The sequence below is a fragment of the Suncus etruscus genome, chromosome 6, assembly GCF_024139225.1.
Source record: "Suncus etruscus isolate mSunEtr1 chromosome 6, mSunEtr1.pri.cur, whole genome shotgun sequence".
Classification (NCBI taxonomy): domain Eukaryota; kingdom Metazoa; phylum Chordata; class Mammalia; order Eulipotyphla; family Soricidae; genus Suncus; species Suncus etruscus.
In genome coordinates, this window is record NC_064853.1 from 107,226,488 (window position 1) to 107,247,017 (window position 20,530).

The 20,530-nt window shown below is 33.1% G+C and overlaps 1 protein-coding gene across 4 annotated transcripts in view; it reads right to left on the reverse strand.

Moving 5' to 3' along the window:
• The window catches only part of OPA1 (OPA1 mitochondrial dynamin like GTPase), an 88,605-nt gene that overhangs the window by 51,907 nt on the left and 16,168 nt on the right, over positions 1 to 20,530 (reverse strand). For 2 of the 4 annotated variants that reach the window (XM_049775923.1, XM_049775926.1), the window contains 5 exons: positions 15,639 to 15,749; positions 10,853 to 10,906; positions 7,210 to 7,314; positions 5,246 to 5,332; positions 3,088 to 3,201 (listed from right to left, as the gene is read on the reverse strand). In XM_049775923.1, coding sequence (XP_049631880.1) covers positions 3,088 to 3,201; positions 5,246 to 5,332; positions 7,210 to 7,314; positions 10,853 to 10,906; positions 15,639 to 15,749 — 471 coding nt within the window. The remainder of the gene's footprint in view (positions 1 to 3,087; positions 3,202 to 5,245; positions 5,333 to 7,209; positions 7,315 to 10,852; positions 10,907 to 15,638; positions 15,750 to 20,530) is intronic. The other 2 variants (XM_049775924.1, XM_049775925.1) reach the window with 2 other exon arrangements.

Genomic DNA, 20,530 nt, shown 5'->3' on the forward strand with positions numbered 1-20,530 from the left:
CTAGATTCATATAGCATGACTGAATTTACAGCTGACTGACTCAAAACAGTATATTCAAGGAATCACCAAGTTACCCAAAACTACTGTCTGATACATTTATACAGGATTTTTGAAGAATTACTGTCTTGTTTTCTAACACTACTTTGGCCTTGATTCTTGATTTTCTCCATTTGTACTTCCACATGACCAACAGAAAAAGAAAATACAACAGTACTGACATCCTTTACATTAAAGTCCAGAGACTTTAATGGGGACCAGTATAATTCTGTAATCTATCCTAGAGTGAGTTGCCATTCTCATAAAAAGCTTCAGATTATTTTTTCTTTCCGCATTCAACAATGTTTCTCCCCTCTCACTTCTCACGTCATCCTATCAGACAAATTAAGGGTTGGAATTTATGTGAGAAAGCTTAATTTAAATGGATTAGGTTTGGGACAGATCAGGATTGGAGGGTTTCTGGGGGAATATAAACAAATAATCAGATGTGTGAACAATTTTGCAAATAGGTTTGGCTTAGCTGGAGGCAGAAAAGAATGAGTCTTAGGGCTGAAGTGATCACGTCAAACTATCAGAAGAAAACTTCGACCTATTCTACTTGTCTTTATTGGTAATCAATAATCAATCCTCAATCTTCACGGGTCTATTTATTTGCAGCATTTGGCCTTTTAGAACAGACCTTCCAATGGATGGTTTCTTTTCTTTTTCATCTTTTTTTTGGCTTTGTTTTATTTTGTCTTGAGGTCACATCCAGCAGTTCTGGAGGATTCAAGGGAATATATGGAGTACCAGGAATGGAACCCAGGTCAGCTTGCTGCAAGACAAATGCACTAGCCTTTGTACTTAGACTCCTGGATGGTTTCTTAACCTGGCTTCACTGTTTCTTCCTTCCACGAGTTTCCTTCTTATCACACTTACTGCTCCCTCACAAGCTTATTCCTTTTTCCTTCAACATCTTAATGATCTGGTGACAGGGAATCAATTCTCAGTCTACTGTTGTCTCTGTCTCCATTCACTGACTTACTGATCTTATCTTGTAAGACGATAACTTCAAATGCCTCCCTGGATAACTGACTGATTCAGACTTTCTGATATTTTTTTTTTGGGGGGGGGGGTCACACTTGTAAATACTCAGAGCTTATTCCTATCTGTGTTTGGGGTTTAGTCTTGATGCATTTTGGGACCACATGGGATGCTGGACATAGAATCTGGGTCAGTCACGTGTGAGGCAAGAGCCCTCAGAGTTGCATTATCACTTCAGCCCTAAGACTCATTCTTTTCTGCCTCCAGCTGAGCTAGACCTATTTGCAAAACTGTTCACACATCTGCTTATTTGTTTATATTCCCCCAGAAACCCTCCAATCCTGATCTGTCCCAAACCTAATCCACTTAAAATTAAGCTTTCTCACATAAATTCCAACCCTTAATTTGTCTTTCTTTTCTTTCTCTATTCAAAATCTTCCAGGAAGTTCTGTTAGTTCTACTTTGATTCTAACCATTTCTTAACCATTTTTATTGCTACTTTCAAGTATCAGCTAGAAACTTTGCTATCTTGCCACTTGATTTCTGTGATTTTATCCACCTCACATGCATCTTGTTTTAACCGAACAATGAGTTTTAAAAAGAAAAAGCACTATTACCAGTCTGCTGTTCTCACCACCTCAGAGCCTTCCCTCATTTTCTCTTTGCTTTCTCTATACTCTTGAACTAGTTACATAACTCCTTCTGTCACTTCATACACATTCTAGTTCATGTTCCATCTTTTCAGTGCAGTTTACCAATATTCTGATACCGCCTATCTCTAATACCTGGCTCCATTTTTCATTTTCTTTGCACGAACCTCATCTTCTGAACTAATTTAGTGTTTTATTATAAGCTTATTATATATTTTCTATCTTCCTCTACTAGGCTATTAAGGCAAGAATCTGTTTTGCTTATCAAAACTTAAAAAAGGTATTGAAGGGTTAAAGATATTGTACAGAGTAAGAATGCCTTGCTCTTTGTAGACCTGGGTTCAATCCCTGGTACTACATATGGTTCCCCAAGCCCTGTCAGAGTGATCCCTAAGCATCAGACTACAAGTAAGTCCTGGGCATAGTTGGGTGTTGTTCAACCTATGATGACTACCACCCTGATGGCATGTTAGCACTCAATGAATACCTACCAAGGGACTCTTTAGATATCGTATTTCCCAGCGTATAAGACGACCCCCTAATTTTAGACTTCCTCTCTGACTCTGGCCAATCTGAGCAGACTTTTTACAGCGTAGATTCGGGTACAGAACATTGTACGATTTGCATGCATAAAAAGCCTGCTTGGATTGACTGAGTTAGAGAGGCGGTCTGAGCAGACTTGCAGTGATTGGTGCAGGCTCGAGTTGGAAAATTCATTTCATGGCAATATCCAGATGATTTTCGTTTAGCGGCATATCAAAACGTTTTTTGGGATATACTCGGCGTATAAGACAACCCCCGATTTTCGGGTGACTTTTTTTCATTTCAAAAGTTGTCTTATATGCTGGAAAATATAGTATATAATTTATTGCTATGATCATTGGTGAGTTGTTAGTACAACTTGTAGATAATTTGCAACCTGTATTGTTTTCACGTCAATGAACACAACTGGTTCTTCATAGCATTTATCAACTAGATAATTAAGTCAGCATAAAAGTATCTTTAAAAACACTCCATTTCTCTTCTCTCTCCCATCTCTCTCTCCCCTCTCCTCTCCCCTCCCCTCCTCTGGTCTCCTGGCTTATTTCTCTTCTCCTTTTTTTGTTTTTTTATATTTAAAATGTTTTTGTTTTTTAATAATTATTGATTTCATTCTCCATATTGTCAATTCTTACATAGCTTCTCAATCATCTTACAATAAAAGTCCTGAAGGGGTAATAATGGTTTATTGTAGCCTGAAGTCCTGCTCAATTGGGGCAATCAGTCTCCTCTGAGTTCTTGTCATCTTGCTCTAATTGATTATACCTTCTACTGATTTCCATACTGGAACATCACTTTTTTCTTAGTTGAAATTTCTCATTTCCCACAATAAATAAATTTCACTTAAGGGTCACTCACAGGCAGTCTATTTTCTTACCTTAACTGGAGAACGAGTCATCATCTCCCCAGACCCTCGAGGAAATATCCGTGCTTGAGCAATCATTTCCAACACACTGGTTTTCCCGGCGCTCTGATCTCCAACCACAACCACCTGACCAAAAAGCAAGTAACATTTATTCATACTTTATACCTACTTCAGCTTAAACAGATTAGAAATATTGCTGAGATTTTCTTTATTCTTTAAAATTAACCTATTATTGGGGCTAGAGTGCTAGTGCAGTGGTAGGGCATTTGCCTTGCACACAGCTGATCTAGGACGGACCACAGTTCCCCTTAGTGTCCCATACGGTCCCCCAAACCTGGAGTGATTTCTGAGTGCATAGCCAGGAGTAACCCTTGAGCATCACTGGGTGTGCCTCACCAAACAAACAAAAAAAAAAAATTAACCTATTATTAACAGAGAATAGCTTTTTATATATAAAGAATTGAATAGAAAAACTCCAACCAAGAATACTCAACCTGGCTAGGTTAGAGGAATAAAAATGCTTTTCACATAAACAACATTTAAAGAAATTTGTTGTCACAAAACAGTGTCCAAGAAACACTTAAAGGACTTTTATAAAAGAAAAATAAATTCCCACTTGTAAGTAGAAAAAACATCTAAAAACCAGTTAGTTACGAAATACTCCATTTTCTATTTCTAGTATTTATATTTAGTTCTTTGCAAAGAGGTGTTATTTCTGTTAAAATTACATTTATGCCCACTTCTTAGTGTACTTTCATTCTCACTAAATGTAATAATAAAAATATTTGGTAATATATTATTCGAAGATTAGTGTATTTTAATTTTCTATTATTTTAATTTATTTTTATTTCGGGGATCACACCCAGTATTGCTTAGGACTTTCTCCTGACTCAGTTCTTGGGCATCACTCTAGGCAGGGCGTGGGGGACCAAATAAGCTGCCAAAGATTGAACCTGGGTTGGCCTGTTCAAGGCAAGCACCCTACTCTCTGAACTACTGATCTGGTTCCAGTTTTCTTATTGTTTTTACAATAAATCATAATACTTTTCTTAAATCAGTTTGGATTGTACCATAGGTATTTTACATTTTATTCTGAGTCTTCAGTTCCTAGTTTATTTCTATGAAAAATGATGCTTTATTTTTAGATTTTAATTCAGCTGTATTCAAACTACAGTGTCTCTTGGGTAAAGTTCAAATTTCTATTTAATTCTTCTTCCCTTCCTTGGGATGCCATCCTTTGACCCAAGCACATGTAACTTAGGAGTCAGATATTTGGCAGAGATAAAAGAAGTGCATTATTATGCCCCCATCACCTTTGCTTCCTAAATCTAAGTACTTACTACTTTAGATTTTTCAGGAGCTCTCGTCTTAAAATCTCTGATTTTCTAAACCCAGAAAGATATCCAGCTTTCAGGCAGAGTTTTAACCACATATGTGCTGCATGGGACCTGTCATGAGACCAGAAACTATAAAAAGGAAAGTTCTCCTTGTACCACTTTTTCTTTTCCTTCCTTCCTTCCTTCCTTCCTTCCTTCCTTCCTTCCTTCCTTCCTTCCTTCCTTCCTTCCTTCCTTCCTTCCTTCCTTCCTTCCTTCCTTCCTTCCTTCCTCTCTCTCTTTCCTTTCTCTCTCTTTCTTCTTTCTTTCTTTCTTTCTTTCTTTCTTTCTTTCTTTCTTTCTTTCTTTCTTTCTTTCTTTCTTTCTTTCTTTCTTTCTTTCTCTCTCTCTTTCTTTCTCTCTCTCTCTTCCTTTCTTTCTTACTTACTTACTTCCTTCCATCCTTCCTTCCTTCCTTCCTTCCTTCCTTCCTTCCTTCCTTCCTTTCTTTCTTTCTTTCTTTCTTTCTTTCTTTCTTTCTTTCTTTCTTTCTTTCTTTCTTTCTTTCTTTCTTTCTTTCTTTCTTTCTATAAAATCTTTATTTAAGCAGCATCCACCTTTGCTTTTAAGGCCTGATATCCTGCCAATGTCTGCTGACATTTCTCTATATTTTAATGACTTCAGATAGTTGCAGCTTATAATTTGTCTTACAATTTACAATTTAAATAGTAAATTTACATTTTACAGTAATTTTACAAGAGTACTAAAGTAAGGTGAAATAATTTTACCATATAACTTTTTTTAGCATATATATATAAATATATAGCCTAAATTTAATAAAATTTTTTACTTACCCTTGGCAGATGATCTTGTGTATTATAACTGGCATCATAATCAGAAAGAACATCAAGAACTTCAGAATACATGTCAATCAAGGATTTCTACCAAATTAAAATCACATAAAACCAAAAACATTAAACATTGAACATTAAATATTTATAAAAAGCTCATGAAATTCAAAATGTTTTCTCACAATCACTATATTTCTCTAAGTAAAAATATATTCATAATGAGTAAAAGTAGAATAATATAGAATAAAATGCATTTCTTTTTATCTAATTTACTTTATTAATAGGTATATTGACTTAATGAAGCATGTAAAGATTTGCCTAGGCTTCAAATTAAATAGCAAGAATAAAGTTACTGTTTAATGGTAAAGGCAAAGTACTAAATTTCAACAAAGAAAGACTATTAAACACCAAAGAGGTCAGGTGACCAATTGATGAGAAATCTACCCCCTATCAAGTTTGGGGAAGAAGAAAACAGAGACATATAGATAAAGATATCAAGTGAATAAAAGAATAAATGTGGGCCGGGCGGTGGCGCTGGAGGTAAGGTGCCTGCCTTGCCTGCGCTAGCCTAGGACGGACCGCGGTTCGATCCCCCGGCATCCCATATGGTCCCCCAAGAAGCCAGGAGCAACTTCTGAGCGCATAGCCAGGAGTAACCCCTGAGCATCACAGGGTGTGGCCCAAAAACCAAAAAAAAAAAAAAAAAAAGAATAAATGTACAATACTTAAGGTGTACTTGGACAACTGAACTAAGATCAAAGTAACACTTAAATATTACCTAAAAAGAAAATATCCATCTGAAAGTAATAAAATTTAAAAATTCTTCAAAAGTTTATTAGCTTTATTTATTTTATTTATGAGAATTTTTGTTGTTGTTTTCAGGCCACACCCAGTAGGACTCAGGAGTAGGACTTCATTCTATACTCAGGGAGTCATTTCTGGTGGGTTCTGGGAATTCTTATGGGAAACTGGGAATTGAACCCAGGTTCACTGAATACAGTAAGGCAAGCATCCTACCTGCTGTACTTTTCTCTGTAGTGTTTCCTCTAGTCCCAACTATATTTTTAAAATACACTCTCAAAACATTATTACCTGAATAAGACTATTTTTCCAATTGGTACCTATAAATTGTAAATAAAGTCAGGTATTTGTCTGTTCTACCCTGTCAAGGTTGTAAGTATCCGGTCACAACTGGGAGTCAGAACTGCTCTTTAATTTGAAACAAGGAATCTTTGAATTAGAATTTCTATACTGTTATTTACTGCAGTTTTAAAAGGTTGAATTATTTTCACTTAAATGAAATGTAAACTAAAATATTCAATCTAGCATATGCAATTAAGTGAGGAATTAGGTATTGGAAATTTAATTTATTAGCAATGGTAATCATTAATGGGCTGTTGATAATAACAGTATATACTTCAAAATTCTTCAAAAATGCCTGTAGAAATTTTAGAAGAAAAACTCTTTAAATATGAAGAAAAAGACTAATCCTTCACTAGAGATATCAAGACAATGATATCTGTTACACACTACACACAGACACACACATGTGTCTATCAACTCACAATTCATTTTGCAGCCACAGTAATTAAATAAAGTAGGCTTTTTAGAAAAATAAATCTATTTACAAGAAATAATTTGTAAATAAGACTTTCGCCCCTAACACTTCTGGGAAAGACACTCAATCACAGAGGTGGATATAATCTCAGCATTGCCAGTTGTAGTAAAATAAATAAATAATAAAGAGTACGATTATTTTATGAAATTAATATAAAACAAATGTTTGGATACAACCCTTTGTGAAATATCTTAATACAGGAAGAGACTTCCCTTCCCCCAAGGTTCTGATAGGTTAGAAAGGAAAGGATGATAGAACACTTCACAGACTTCCTTAAAAACTGACATCGATGAATAAATGACAATGTCATGTGGCAAAGTCATTCAAAATCATGATAAACCAACAATACCTTTAGCTTTCTATGGTGAATCCCTTTGTCATCTTTCTGCAATACTATTTTTCGTAATTCTTTGTTCTCCTTTTCTAATCGTTCCAAAATTCTCTGGTATTTCAACTAAAATAATTAACACAAAACTGTATTAGGGAAAAAATGCATCATTAAATAACATTAAATCTAAATCCAAGTCTTTTAGAAAATCTTAAGTCAAATCACTTTTTAAATTGTTTTAACAATTTTTAACTGAATCATCATGAAATACAGTTACAAAGTTGTTCATGACTGATTTTCAGTCATAAAATGTTGCAACACTCATCCCTGCATCAATGTATACTTCCTGCCACCAATGTCTCCAGACATTGGGCACTTATCTATCTATATTTCTTCCTTTTAAGCACTGTGGTTTTGTAATTTAAGCAAATCTTATTTGAATTATTTTACTTAAGGGGAAATTATGAAAATGTTGAGAAAAAATGAATTATGACTATTATTTTAATAATGATATCCATTATAGTTTTATATTACACTTATCTTTTTATTTAAAAATTCTTTGCTACTTAAAATTATTACATTTTAAAACATCTCTGAAATTATTAAATTCTTCAAATTATTGAAAACTCTAAGAAGTTAAAGTTTTTGTTGTTGTTGTTGTGTTTTGTCTTGGGTCCATATCCAGAGGTACTCAGGAATCACTCCTGGCAGTGGTGGTTCATAAGGGATGACAGGGTCATGACTGTGTGCAAGGTAAGAACCTTTCCTACTATTCCATCTCTCCATCTCCCAGAATTTAAAGATCTTAAACTATAAAGTGATGTTCCTCTATTATATAAAAAATGCTTAGTTTTTACTTACAGGAATATTTGACAAAAAGTCCAAATTCTTCAGTTCCCCAAATTATTCTTAAACTTTAATTAAAATATGCATTTTAAACTAAGTATGCAAAATGTGACAGGTCATTTTACTGTTTCATTTCATAAGTTTTCACATGGGGCAGAAGTCAAATAGATTAGGAACTAAAGTTAGGAACACTTGGTCTATCCAATGTTACAGAGATCTGAAGAAAACTCAAGTGAGGGTTCAAATTTCCAAGCTCTGATAAGTTCCCAAGGTCAAAGAAAACATCAAATTTTAAAATATTAATAGAACAGATTAAAAATTAGACAAACAGACACACTGTTGTGCACTCCTCTAATAAATGCAATCTTTTTCTCACTCACTATTTTGTATTCATTATAGAAACTATTTTAGATTGTGATAATCATCCAAGAACAAAATAAACTTTAGGAAATGATAAACTATAGGAGACTATTTTCAGAGACCCTACAATTTTAGCCAAATAACAGTAAGTAGCTGAATGATATTGTATATTAGGTAAAACTAGAAGTTAAATTCAGTTATAGATATTTTTACAGAAATATTCAATATTATGAGTAGTATCATACTTAACATAATTTGGGCAGTAATCTAAACATTATTAGATCTTTGTCAATATAATAAGCAAGTATAGTAACATGCAGTTACTAAGCACTTAAAATGTGCTACTGTGACATGTAATGGTATCTAAAAAAGTCTCAATTTTCAATTTTCAAGAGTAAGCAAAATAATTGCAATATTTTACTAGTACCATTACTTACATGCTGAAATGTAACTAATTAGGATCCGGTCTATTGGGGTAAATAAATATGTCATTAAAATCCATTCCACTTATTTCTTTTTTGTTTTGGGTCACACCTGGTGGCACTCAGGGATTGCTTCTGGCTCTGCGCTCAGAAATAGCCCCTGGCAGACTTGGGGGACAATATGGGATGCCGGAAATCAAACCCAGGGCCATCCCAGATTGGCCGCATGCAAGGTGCTACGGCCCCTCCACCTATTTCGTTTTTAATGTAATTGTTTTAATAGTCAAGCAATGTGCATTATTTTTCTACTGGACAAATTAAAATAACCCTAAGATTTATTATATTATTAAAATTCTCCAAATAGCATTTGTTGTCAAGATCCAGTGGTTAACTCCTACAACAGCACAAATTGCAAGTTGCTATCAGTGGTTATAGAAGGGTGGCAAGACTGCCACTGCCATTTTTTTTGGGGGGGGGGCACACCCGTTGACACTCAGAGGTTACTCCTGGCTATGCGCTCAGAAATCGCTCCTGGTTTGGGAGGACCATATGGGACGCCAGGGGATCGAACAAGTCCTAGGCTAGCGCCACCGCTCTGGCCCAGCCACTGCCATTTCTTTAGCAATAGGGAGCCAAAAATAACATTTACATTTCATGAGAAAGAAAAATTCTTTCAAGTATCAATTTATGTCATTCCTGTAAAGATGTTCCTGTGCTATATTCCAAGGGTTTATTTAGTTGGTGGCTCCTGACCTTATTTGGCCTTCAATTCCCTTTTCAGATTAACATACAATAACCAAACTGTCAGCATTCCCCTAAAAATCTACCATCATTAAGTTAACAAGGGTGGGGCGGAGAAATAGCACAGTGTGTTTGCTGATCCAGGACTGAAGGTGATTGGTTCGAATCCTGGCGTCCCATATGGTCCCCCGTGCCTGCCAGGAATTATTTTTGAGCACATAGCTAGGAGTAACCCCTGAGCACCGCCGGGTGTGCCCCCCCCCAAAAAAAAAAGGTTAACAAGGGCCTCTCTCCACTTAGGCTAGCTGCTTCTCTGTCCTGTGGTCTTTCTAGGAAGTGGTATGACCCACTTTGGGGGAAACATTAGAATGAAATTTCTGAAACCTATGGATGCAGCTGAATAATGAAGACTTTTAGAAACAAAGATCACTGGATTTCACTCCCAAAGTTTATGATTCTGTGGTATAAAATGGGGGATACTTAGCATTATTTTTAATATGTTTCCGACTGATACTGACATCATAGCTTCAGAGAAAACACTTTAAAACCTATTTAAAAAACTTTAAATGCTTTCTAAAGTTTGCCCGAATTATCTGACTAAAAAGCTTCTATAAAAAGCTTATATCACATAACATAATCCATGTATGTATCCCAGAGCACAGGTGATCTGGTTTATAATTATGAAATTAGTGAATAGATTAGTGTCTGACCTAGGACAAAATATCTTATTTAATTTCATTTAGGTTACCAATTGTACTCCCCCCCCCAAAAGTGACCCCAGATAAAAATTTTAAGCTATAAGAAGAATTTAACTATTACGGAACATATCATTGTCATTCATATAGAATAACGAATAAAAGAGTGGTAGGACAATTTTACATCAATTATTCCTATTGTATCAGTCTTTAAAATAAAGATAATCTTATTACTAACTAATTATTAGAAAACAAGTTTTCTAAGTAGTGTCAGAAATATCATTAGGAAAGTTCTATTTCTGCATTTTAAAGCAAAAGAAAAAGTTCCTGCGGGTTCTCTGAAACTCTAGTAGTTAGAACTTTGATTTAACAGTTAAGTAAGCTTTCAGTGAAAATTGCAAACATAAGTTTATATACAAACAAGCCACTTTTCATCATACCTTCCATAGTAGTTTTCTATAATTTTTCCCAAAAAATATTTCATATGATCCTCACAAAACTTTTTACAATTAAATGATTAACTTCATACTTAAAAATTTCTCCTCACCACTACAATAGATTAAAAATAAAGTCCTGTTCTTATTTACAAATTAGAATTACCTGAGTATGTAGAAGTTCTTCTTGAAGTTGATCAATTTTCTCTTTGTCTGACACCTAAATATTTAAAATAAATTTATCTTGAGTGGAATTTAGCTTTGATAAAATGTACAGAAACTAAATTTCTTAAAGAGTATAAATGAAGTAAAAATGAATGGGTTTATAAGCATATTAAATCCAATCTTAAACAAAAATTTAAAAACTATACTTATAATTTACCAATAGCTCACAAGACTTTTATATTAAAAAGCAACTACTTTCCTGTTACCCTGTCAGTCTTTTCATGTAAGGGGCTTGTCAGAAAAAATAAGAGACAAACACATAAGATTGTTATCTTCTCAAGTTGTATTGTACCCAAGTACAGAAACTGATGATCACAGAAATAAGGAACTGATATCTCTATAGAAATGTTTTGGGAAATCATATATGTATATATACACACACGTATATATATACATATGTATATATATACACATATATATTACCACTTAACAGCTACTGAATTAGTTCCTTCATCATAATATATCCTAAATAAAATGTTAACCAGTTCTGTTCTGTGAATAAGGAAGTATTAAGTGCAAAGAACATCTTGCACTTTTAGTTTTAAGTGGAGTCTGATTTTGTTTTTAAATTCAATTCCACTGAAAGGTCTGCTAACCCATAATATAGCAAAAACATCAGTAGCAATTAAGTAATGTAAGACAACCAAAACTTATTTGAACATAAAATAAAATCCACAGATATTGCGGAAACTACTTCAAATTGTATTAAAACTAACAGCTGAAAGATAAAATATCCAAAAAAACCCAAAGAATTTTATTGCATAACAGGCTTTAAAATAGTCACAATACAATTCTGAATATAAAATACAATGACCATTATAACTAAAACAATGCAACTAATGACAAATCAACATAACTTTGCTTTGACTCTTTGCAGTTGTTATCACCGGTCTGTCAAATTAACTCTAATTTCTGATAATCAAAATTGATAAATCATGAATTTATTTCATATGAGACAAATATCAAGTCAAATTCATGTGAATCTTTGTTCAGCTTCATTCATTGACAATTTAAGAAATTAAGACATTATGGTATATGAAAAAATTGTGCATGATTTGGTCTTTGAAGTAGAAATTAATAAATCTTATCCATGCAATAAAAATAAAAATTTTTATTTCTATTTTGAATAATTTCTCAAAAATTTCCCTAAATGTTCTTTAAACTAAAAATGTCAATGTTAAATAGAAACAGGAAGTACATTTTCCTCTTTAAGCCTGCAGCTAGAAAATATCTAAATATGATTCAGTAATTACATAACAGAACATATAAAATAAACTTTCATATTACTGTTTTCTCATTATTATATAGCAAACAGACTTGTAGAAACTTTTTCTGAGCAAGTACTTGTGGAAAATGGACAAGAATTATTAATAATCTCCTAAAATGTAAGAAAACAAGCAAATTGAGGAGTCCATAATTCAAAGAAAAAAATCTTGATGATCAATGAAAAAATAACTGCTTATTTTGATCAGATAGCATGCTATTAATAGTAACAATATGGTCATCAAATTTTGTTAGGCAGATTCAACTCCCAATTCATTTTAAAAAGTACTTCAATTTATTTTGCTCCATTATTCATTCAACGATAGCTAAATTAGTATGAATTGTTTAAAATGTATTAGTATAAACTATTTTAGTTTTGAATAAATGATTTTATTTAATAAGTCCTAAATTACAATTGCAAACCCAACATTAGACCTGGGGAAGTTAGTAAGAAACTAAAACAAATACACAAAAAAGTAAAAATGTTCACTCTAAGTGAAGGTCTATAAAAGGATAAGGTGGTAATTTGATAAAACAAAAAATATATATAAAGAGTCAAAATGATGTCAGACTATTAAATTTTCTAAGTACAATCTTTATGACTGAGGAGTGATTCATGTAGAGTTTTACCAACACATTGCCTATTTTTGTAGGTTAAGAGAATATCAAAGCAAATATTAATGTTATATGAATATTGAGGTAGAATAAAAAATAGGACCAATTATTTTCTAGAAAACAAGACAAAAAATCTTCAGTTTTATGTAATAAATATCAAAGATTAATGAGAAGATTTCTGAAGGGATTTTAAGGGAATAGCACATGCTATTCTTAGTCTGTCACTTATTCAAACTCTCACTAGCAATGGGGGTAAATTTAACGCATTCCATTTTACTGGAAATTTCAAATATGACAAGATTTAGTTCTCGTCCTGTTGTTTAATGAATTCAGTTTGCATTATGAAATTAATTTTTAACTCACCCTGACAGAAATGGAACTCAATGGCCTTGAAACCAGAGCTTTTCTACAATTCCAGGGCTGTGAAACTGATGGAGAAAGAGCGGAATCCTCCGCAGAAACAAGCTAAAGCTGAAAGAGAAAAACCTTTACTGGCTCCTCACAAAACCAAGGCTTGCTACTAAGCCTGTGTGGCATTCTGAGATGTCCAAAAAACTCAAAAGATTATTTAAACTATTTTTAGAGGAGCTATACCAATGGAGTTGGGGTCCTACAGCATTTTGGTGAAATGCTCAGCTGGTAGATGTGGAACCAATCATTCACTGACTACCATGTAGTGTCAGGGACTAAATTCAAATTCACAGGTGTTCTATGGCTTAAGTTCCCAACCTTGCCCCTGCAAAGTTCTATGTATATATACATATTTATAGAAAGCAAAACCATAAGTGCAGTTTTAATGTTTCTGTATGAGCTCCTTTGTTCAGAACAGGAAAAAAAGCTGCTACAAGTAATATAACATAACAAATACCTACTCATTATTCAAGAAGGTAAGGGTGATTAGAAGGCAACAACAACAAAAAAAAAAAACTCCTGTTTTTTCCCCCATAAGTATATCTCAAATGCCTGACATGATAATCATCTCATCAACTGCAATTTTGATCATTACAGCAGAGAAGGGCTGAAAAACAATTTCTTTATTAATCGAAGGGGAAAAGGACACTATATTAAGAAAGCTGTCTTTCAAAACAGTAAGGGGACTGTCATTGTAAAAGAGGACAGACACTGTTTTGAAAGTTATGATTAATTTCACCCAAGGTCACTCAAAAGCAAGCAGGAACAAGCCTTGTTTGGTATCCCATTAAGTAGTCCTGAATAAACAAGTGATATAGGGATAATTCAAATGTAAAAAAGGGACCAATGAGTTATTAAATGGGTTTAGGGAGTTTGGACCACATTCAGTGGTGTTCAGGGCTGCTCAGGGATTACTCCTGACAGCATTCAGGGATCATTTCTGGCAAACTCTGAGGATCATATGGGGCTGCTGAGGATTGAACCTGGATGGGCCAAGTGCAGGGCCAAGTGTCCTACCCTCTGGTACTATTACTCCAGTTCCTAATAATAAAAACAGGAATGCTATTTCAAATCCTTAAAAACAAAAGTGAGAGCAATATAGCCTAAGACAATCACTCACCTTTGTCAATATAGAAAATGAATAGTATTTACTACTTTATCACTTTCATCATCAGATTTAGAAACATTAAATATCTTAAACTGTACCTCAGAATTTTAAAATAGTAGGTCTAAGGGACACTTTAAAACTTATTTACCACTAAGAAAAAATACTAATAATTTTACTACAGTGACATAATATTTCTAACACAGTGGTTGGTTCCTTTTCTTCTTTTTCTAACAAAATTAAAGATTGAGCCAAAACATCTAACTTTCATATATTTATATGCTCAACAGCATACAGGGATTGCTGTTGAGAAATAAAGACTTTTTTGAGTTCACTTAACTCAAAATAGAAAATAACTCTTTTTCAGCTTCAAGATGTTATTCACTAAAAACTAAACTATATATATATGAGTTGATTCCACAGCCATGAAATTGAAAAAAACCAAAAGTAAGGATGGAAAAGAAAACTGGGTCATAAGTATGTGCCAGTGTTACCCACCACCAAGTGAGATAAGATTAGCCAGCAGAATTATTGCAGTAAGTCATTACCTATAATATTGGTTGATTTTAGTATCAGAACCTAAAAGAAACTAATATATGACTGAATCTTTTTTTTCCAGATAAAGTTTGTACATAACTTGAAATCTATTCTCACTAAACATATATTCAAAAGTTCTCAAAGCCTAATTTTTAAGTCACATTCACTTTGTCACTCAAAAGTCTCTTTAGAATACTAACTTTGGGGTTTACACTACAGATTCTGGTTCTTTAGTGAACAGAATTATAACAAACTTCCAATGGTCAATCCTTCCATGGTTCAAGGTTAAATTCATTTCCACTGACTTTATAATTAATGTGGAAAATCTTCATGACACAAGTTAATCAAAGCATCTAAGGATGTCCAAAAGTTAAATAAAAATAGTTTTCTTTTTGAGAACTAAGAAAAGTCCCTGTTGATCCATATTAGCTAAAACAAATAAGTGTGATTCTTTAAGTCATCCATAGTAGTCAATTTCATTTTAAAAATGAAAAAAAAAATAGCTACAAACATAGGGTGACTCAATAACTGAACCATTTAAAAAGCAATTCATAATTCTTTTCTAAATAAATACAAATCTTGGATAATCTAATTTTTAAAAGCTGTGCTTAATAGTTCAAGATTTGTTTACATATTCCAGGAGTTACATGGTTGTATGAAGTACTTTTCATATTTTTACTTTGCCCAAAATAATTTTTCATAACTGGAGTCCATGAGTAGATTAAGACGGTATGATCTTGGTAGAAATGGTTGATTAGTATGCACACATCAGTAGCCCCCTTAAACCATCCATCACCTTGCGCTTCTGTTGGGCATAGCTCGTGCTATATTGGCCAGCGGCTCTGCGTGCTTCCTCTTCATGCTCTTGAATTTGCTGTTGTAAGAGAATGAGCTCACCAAGCAGACCCTGCCATGAGTTTACAATGAGGAGAAGAGGAAAATTGGGGAGGAGAATAATGTTAAACCACAGGGCACAAGAAATGAATAGATGTAAAGTTAGGGAGGGATGGGTAGTTTAAGACAAAAAATGGAAACTCATTCATGTACCTTTAAAGCTACTATATATATAATTGGGATCAGTATTTTATTTCCATTTTCTGCCCCCTCAGTGAAGTTAGAGGACTCAAGACACAAAACAGCATGGATCAAAAGTGAAAAGAAAATAAATGCCTACTTGTATAACACATGCTAGAATAAAATACCAATAAAGTCTAGGTGAACTATAATTCTCAAAGAAGGTATTAGCAGAAACAAAATTCAATGAAATACCTTCAAGTTTTATTTGGAATTGCCAATATAATTAAGGCATGCATCAGATGACAAGATGGAGAAAAATTAAAACTGATTTTTTAAAGTAATATTGTTCCCCAGCCAACTGGGTCAGTCAGCAGTTCAGTGCTAAGTCCCTGAGATTCTGGGGGCCTCCAGGCTATTCTCAGCAAGCTCGGGAGGTCACTTATTACTAAGTATTTTTCCTTGATAACAAAATTTGAGTAGCTCAAACACCTATTAAATTGATTTTTGAGCATCACATTTATCAGTGATTTAACATTTCTATTTGTCTCTATTAGCACAAGATATTTGTTTAGTTTGTTTAGCCAAAAAAATTTTTTTTCAGGTACAGTTTTAACTGTATACAAGTAGGTAGTTTGAATTTTCACTTTATAAGCCATTTTGACATTAAACAAAAATAGCCATTGGTAATAACAAATATATAGTATTATCAAATCAAAATCATAAAAAAGATAAGATATAAAGATATTGTACTTGTGAAAATTTAAAAGGAAACAAAACCCAGCATGGATTTATATACAAAATAATAACCTATATTTAAAATCCAATTCATTATCATAAAATATTAATATGTAATATTCACCACAATGTATTAATGTTGCAAGACACCAAATATATACTATTTTCTGTACTTTTTTTAACTACTAGTGTAGAAATTAATAAAAACTAGTGTACTCTGAGAAATATAGAAGAAACAAAAACTAGTAATCAACAATATTACAAACCTAATATTTATATTTTTTAATTAGAAACTTGAATAAGGTAACAATTCCATTAAATGAGGTTAAGGATCTATTTGTACTGGAACAGTTATATTCAAATTTTACCAAGTTACAAACATACAAAAAGTTAGAAAAAATAATATTTACTAATATAATCAAGTAAGCTTCAAAGAGCTTCAGAGCTTTTGAAAACAGCTACCCATATGTTATTTTTACAATAAGATTTAATAATACAATTCTAGTAATAATAAAATTCTCTTAAAATTGAGGCTGAAGAGATAGTATAGTAGGTAAGGCACTTGCCTTACAGGGTCAAAATGGGTTCGCTCCCCAGCACCACTGAGTACGGCCAGGACTGATTTCATAGGAGACCAAGGAGTAACCCAGAGCACAGCCCCCTCCATAAAGAAGTAAAATATCTTAAAACATTACTGTTTAATATTACACTGATATTTTAATTAGGAGACTTACCCAAAGTTAATTTTTTAGCTTAATATATGTAGCCCAACTAATATATATTAGTTATATATAACTATAATTTATATAGTTTTCCAGAAAGTGAATTCAGCGAAGATTATATAGTAAAGTATGATTAAGTATTAGCCATAATTTGAAGATTTTTGTTTGATTCTTGTAATATGGTAGTTGTAATATGGCAGACTATAATCATAACCAAGTATAACATAACAATATTTTATAAATATATTTTATAAATCATATTTTATATTTTATAAATCAAAATGAAACTAAGTTATTTCTGTATAAAAAGTGAGAATATCATAGTGGCAAGCAGCATAACTGACATTTCAGTATTTTTAAAAATCTAATACTCATACAATATTCAACAACAAAAGATGCATCAATAAAAACATGTAGTTATCTTTTATAAAAATAATGTTATGGTTTCTGAAAAGATCTATTAAGACATAACTAACAACTCATTTCCCTCATTCCTATTACTTTTGTCATTTATAATTTTTAGCGCTTTTATTAAGCAAAAATGTCTTAACATGTCTATTCATTTCGATATTCATCATATTCACTTCTCCAATCCAATAATCCAATAATTTTAATTGTTAAAATTATTCCCTTCCAAGAAGGCTTCACATTTTATTATATATAATAGTTTAGCTGCTTGATTAGCATCAATATTCTTTTATTTTTAATGGTTTTCAGGTCGCACAGGCAGAGCTTAGAAGTTATTCCTGGCTCTGTGCTCAGAAATCAATCCTTACAGGCTCGGAGGACCATATGGGATGCCAGGGATTGAACCCACATCTGTCCCAAGTAGGCCACATGAAAGGCAAATGTCCTACCACTGTACTATCACTCTGGTCTCCTAGCATCAAAATTATCTAATATATGTTATAAAATTTTAAATTTAAGAAAATGAAAATAATCTAAGTAGATTTAAACAGCATCAAACTTATTGAAAACAAATGTTAAAAATCTTTTATTTTTAACTTGGAAGATCTCCCAAAGTTAATATAAAAAGAAAAACCAATAAATACAATGAAAAAATTAGAAAATATGCTGTCAAAACACTAAGGAAATACCCCACATTTTTTAACTGAGTTGACTATCAGGCACAGAATTCTTTTATCTATAGCTTAAACACCTCTCCCTGAATCACTGTTTTACTCTGTATTCAAATTTATCAAAAATACTCTGATAGTCATTACATTAGAAGAAAACACCCTCTTTCTAGTGAAACCTCACTTCCTTCCAAGTCTGCTACAGAAGCTCTGCTATGTGAAGAGAGTTGAAATTAACTGATACCTCCTGAAAAAAGCAGGAAGAAAACAAGAATTAGATACTGAATAAACTAGTTTGTTATACAATTTAAGGTTTTTCCTTTTTCAATTTTAGGCATCATATCTCACTCTTAACATCAAGTATTTAGATAGCTGTTCAGTTAAGGCTTTGGGTAGTAAGGAAAGAGAACAAACATGTGTGCCATTAAACAAAAATTATCTCTCTTACATGAAAACAAAACAAAACAAAACAAAACACATTTTCCCCTCAAGATTGGGTAGTACTATCACAATCTTGGGACTATCTCAATAACAAAAATTATTTTTAATTATATGTTATACAAAATATACCTACTATAAAGAATACATTGTTTTTGAACAAATAGAGATAGTATGTTCTCTAAATATTTGGCTATTGTCAGTCTAAAACAGGTTTTTATATTTCATGAACAATGCTCAACTTTTTTGTCATATTAAGAAATATGATTAGTGATAATTCCAGAAACAAAGCTCTGTGATAGCCAAAAAATGTTAGGTTAAAAAGCATTTTAAATAATCATGTAAGTATATTATTTTATGTGAGGACATTTGAAAATATCTGCATCTAGATTGGGGACCACACTCAGCAATGATCAGGGTCTAATTCTGGCTTGATGTTCAAGAGTTACTCACTCGAGATGTGCAGGAATATTAAGTGGCACCAAAGGTGAAACCCAGGACTCCTGTATGAAAAACGTACGCTCTAGCCTAATACACTATTTTTCCAGTCCATAAGGACTGTATTCTTAATAGCATTTTAAACACAGTATAGAAGGATCCATAATCCATTTGTTTTCTAATGAGTAGTTCAAATATGACCTGACAAATAAGTAATAGTCAGGACCCACAGCAGGACCAATCAATCACATGTTGTGGCTGAAATAAATTAAACTACAACCTACTTTGGCCAAATAATGTACAGTTAACCATTTTTAGGTTAAGAGCCAGAGCGATAGCACAGTGGGAAAGGCCTTGCACATTGCTGACCCAGGCTCCATTCCATGCATCCCAAGCCTGCCAGGAGTGATTTCTGAGAACAGAGACAGAAGTAATCCCTGAACGCCATTGGGTGTGGCCTCCGCAAAAATCAAACCAATAAAAGCTGTTAGCATAAAATTCAAGTTAGATTTACAAAAATAAAAGGTTCTTCTATAAAGAAGCTACACTCAAACCCTCCAATCCATTTTCCTGTTTTCCACAATCCCCCAAACAGACTCCATAGAAGTAAATAAATTAATTAGCAATATTGATGTGCTGTGCTGTTGTCATGTTAACCCATACAACAATTCAAAGTGTAGGACAGTAATTACCATTATCCTCTTTATCATCCTAATAGCCAATGTATAGCTTATATACCAGGACTGTGCTAAAGAACATTATATAATCCTCACAATAATTGGACTGCATTCCAATCCCTTATAGAAAAGGAAACAGAAAATTTGAGAAAGTAAAGAGCATATCCAAGGTCACACAGTTCAGAAAGGAAGTTTAGAGTCTGAGTGTAACCAGTGTTTTTCAACTTTTTTGTGCAATGGCACACTTTTTTCATGAAAAAAAAAATCATGAGGCACACCACTATTAGAAAATGTTAAAAACTATTTAACTCTGTGCCTATATTGACTATATATGAAGTAATTCTCTTGAATCAAATTATTTTATAATTACTTTATTATGAAATAATATAATGATTGGTCTATTTGTGAGCCGAAGCCAAATGTTACGGATGAAACTGGAATTTTTCCCACGGCACACCAGCATATCTCATGGCACACTAATGTGCCATGCACAGAACAGTGGTTGAAAAACGCTGGTGTAGACAATGCAACTCCAAATTCCTCACCTGTTATCTTCCAGTTAAACTAAGCTCTCATTAATTTCAA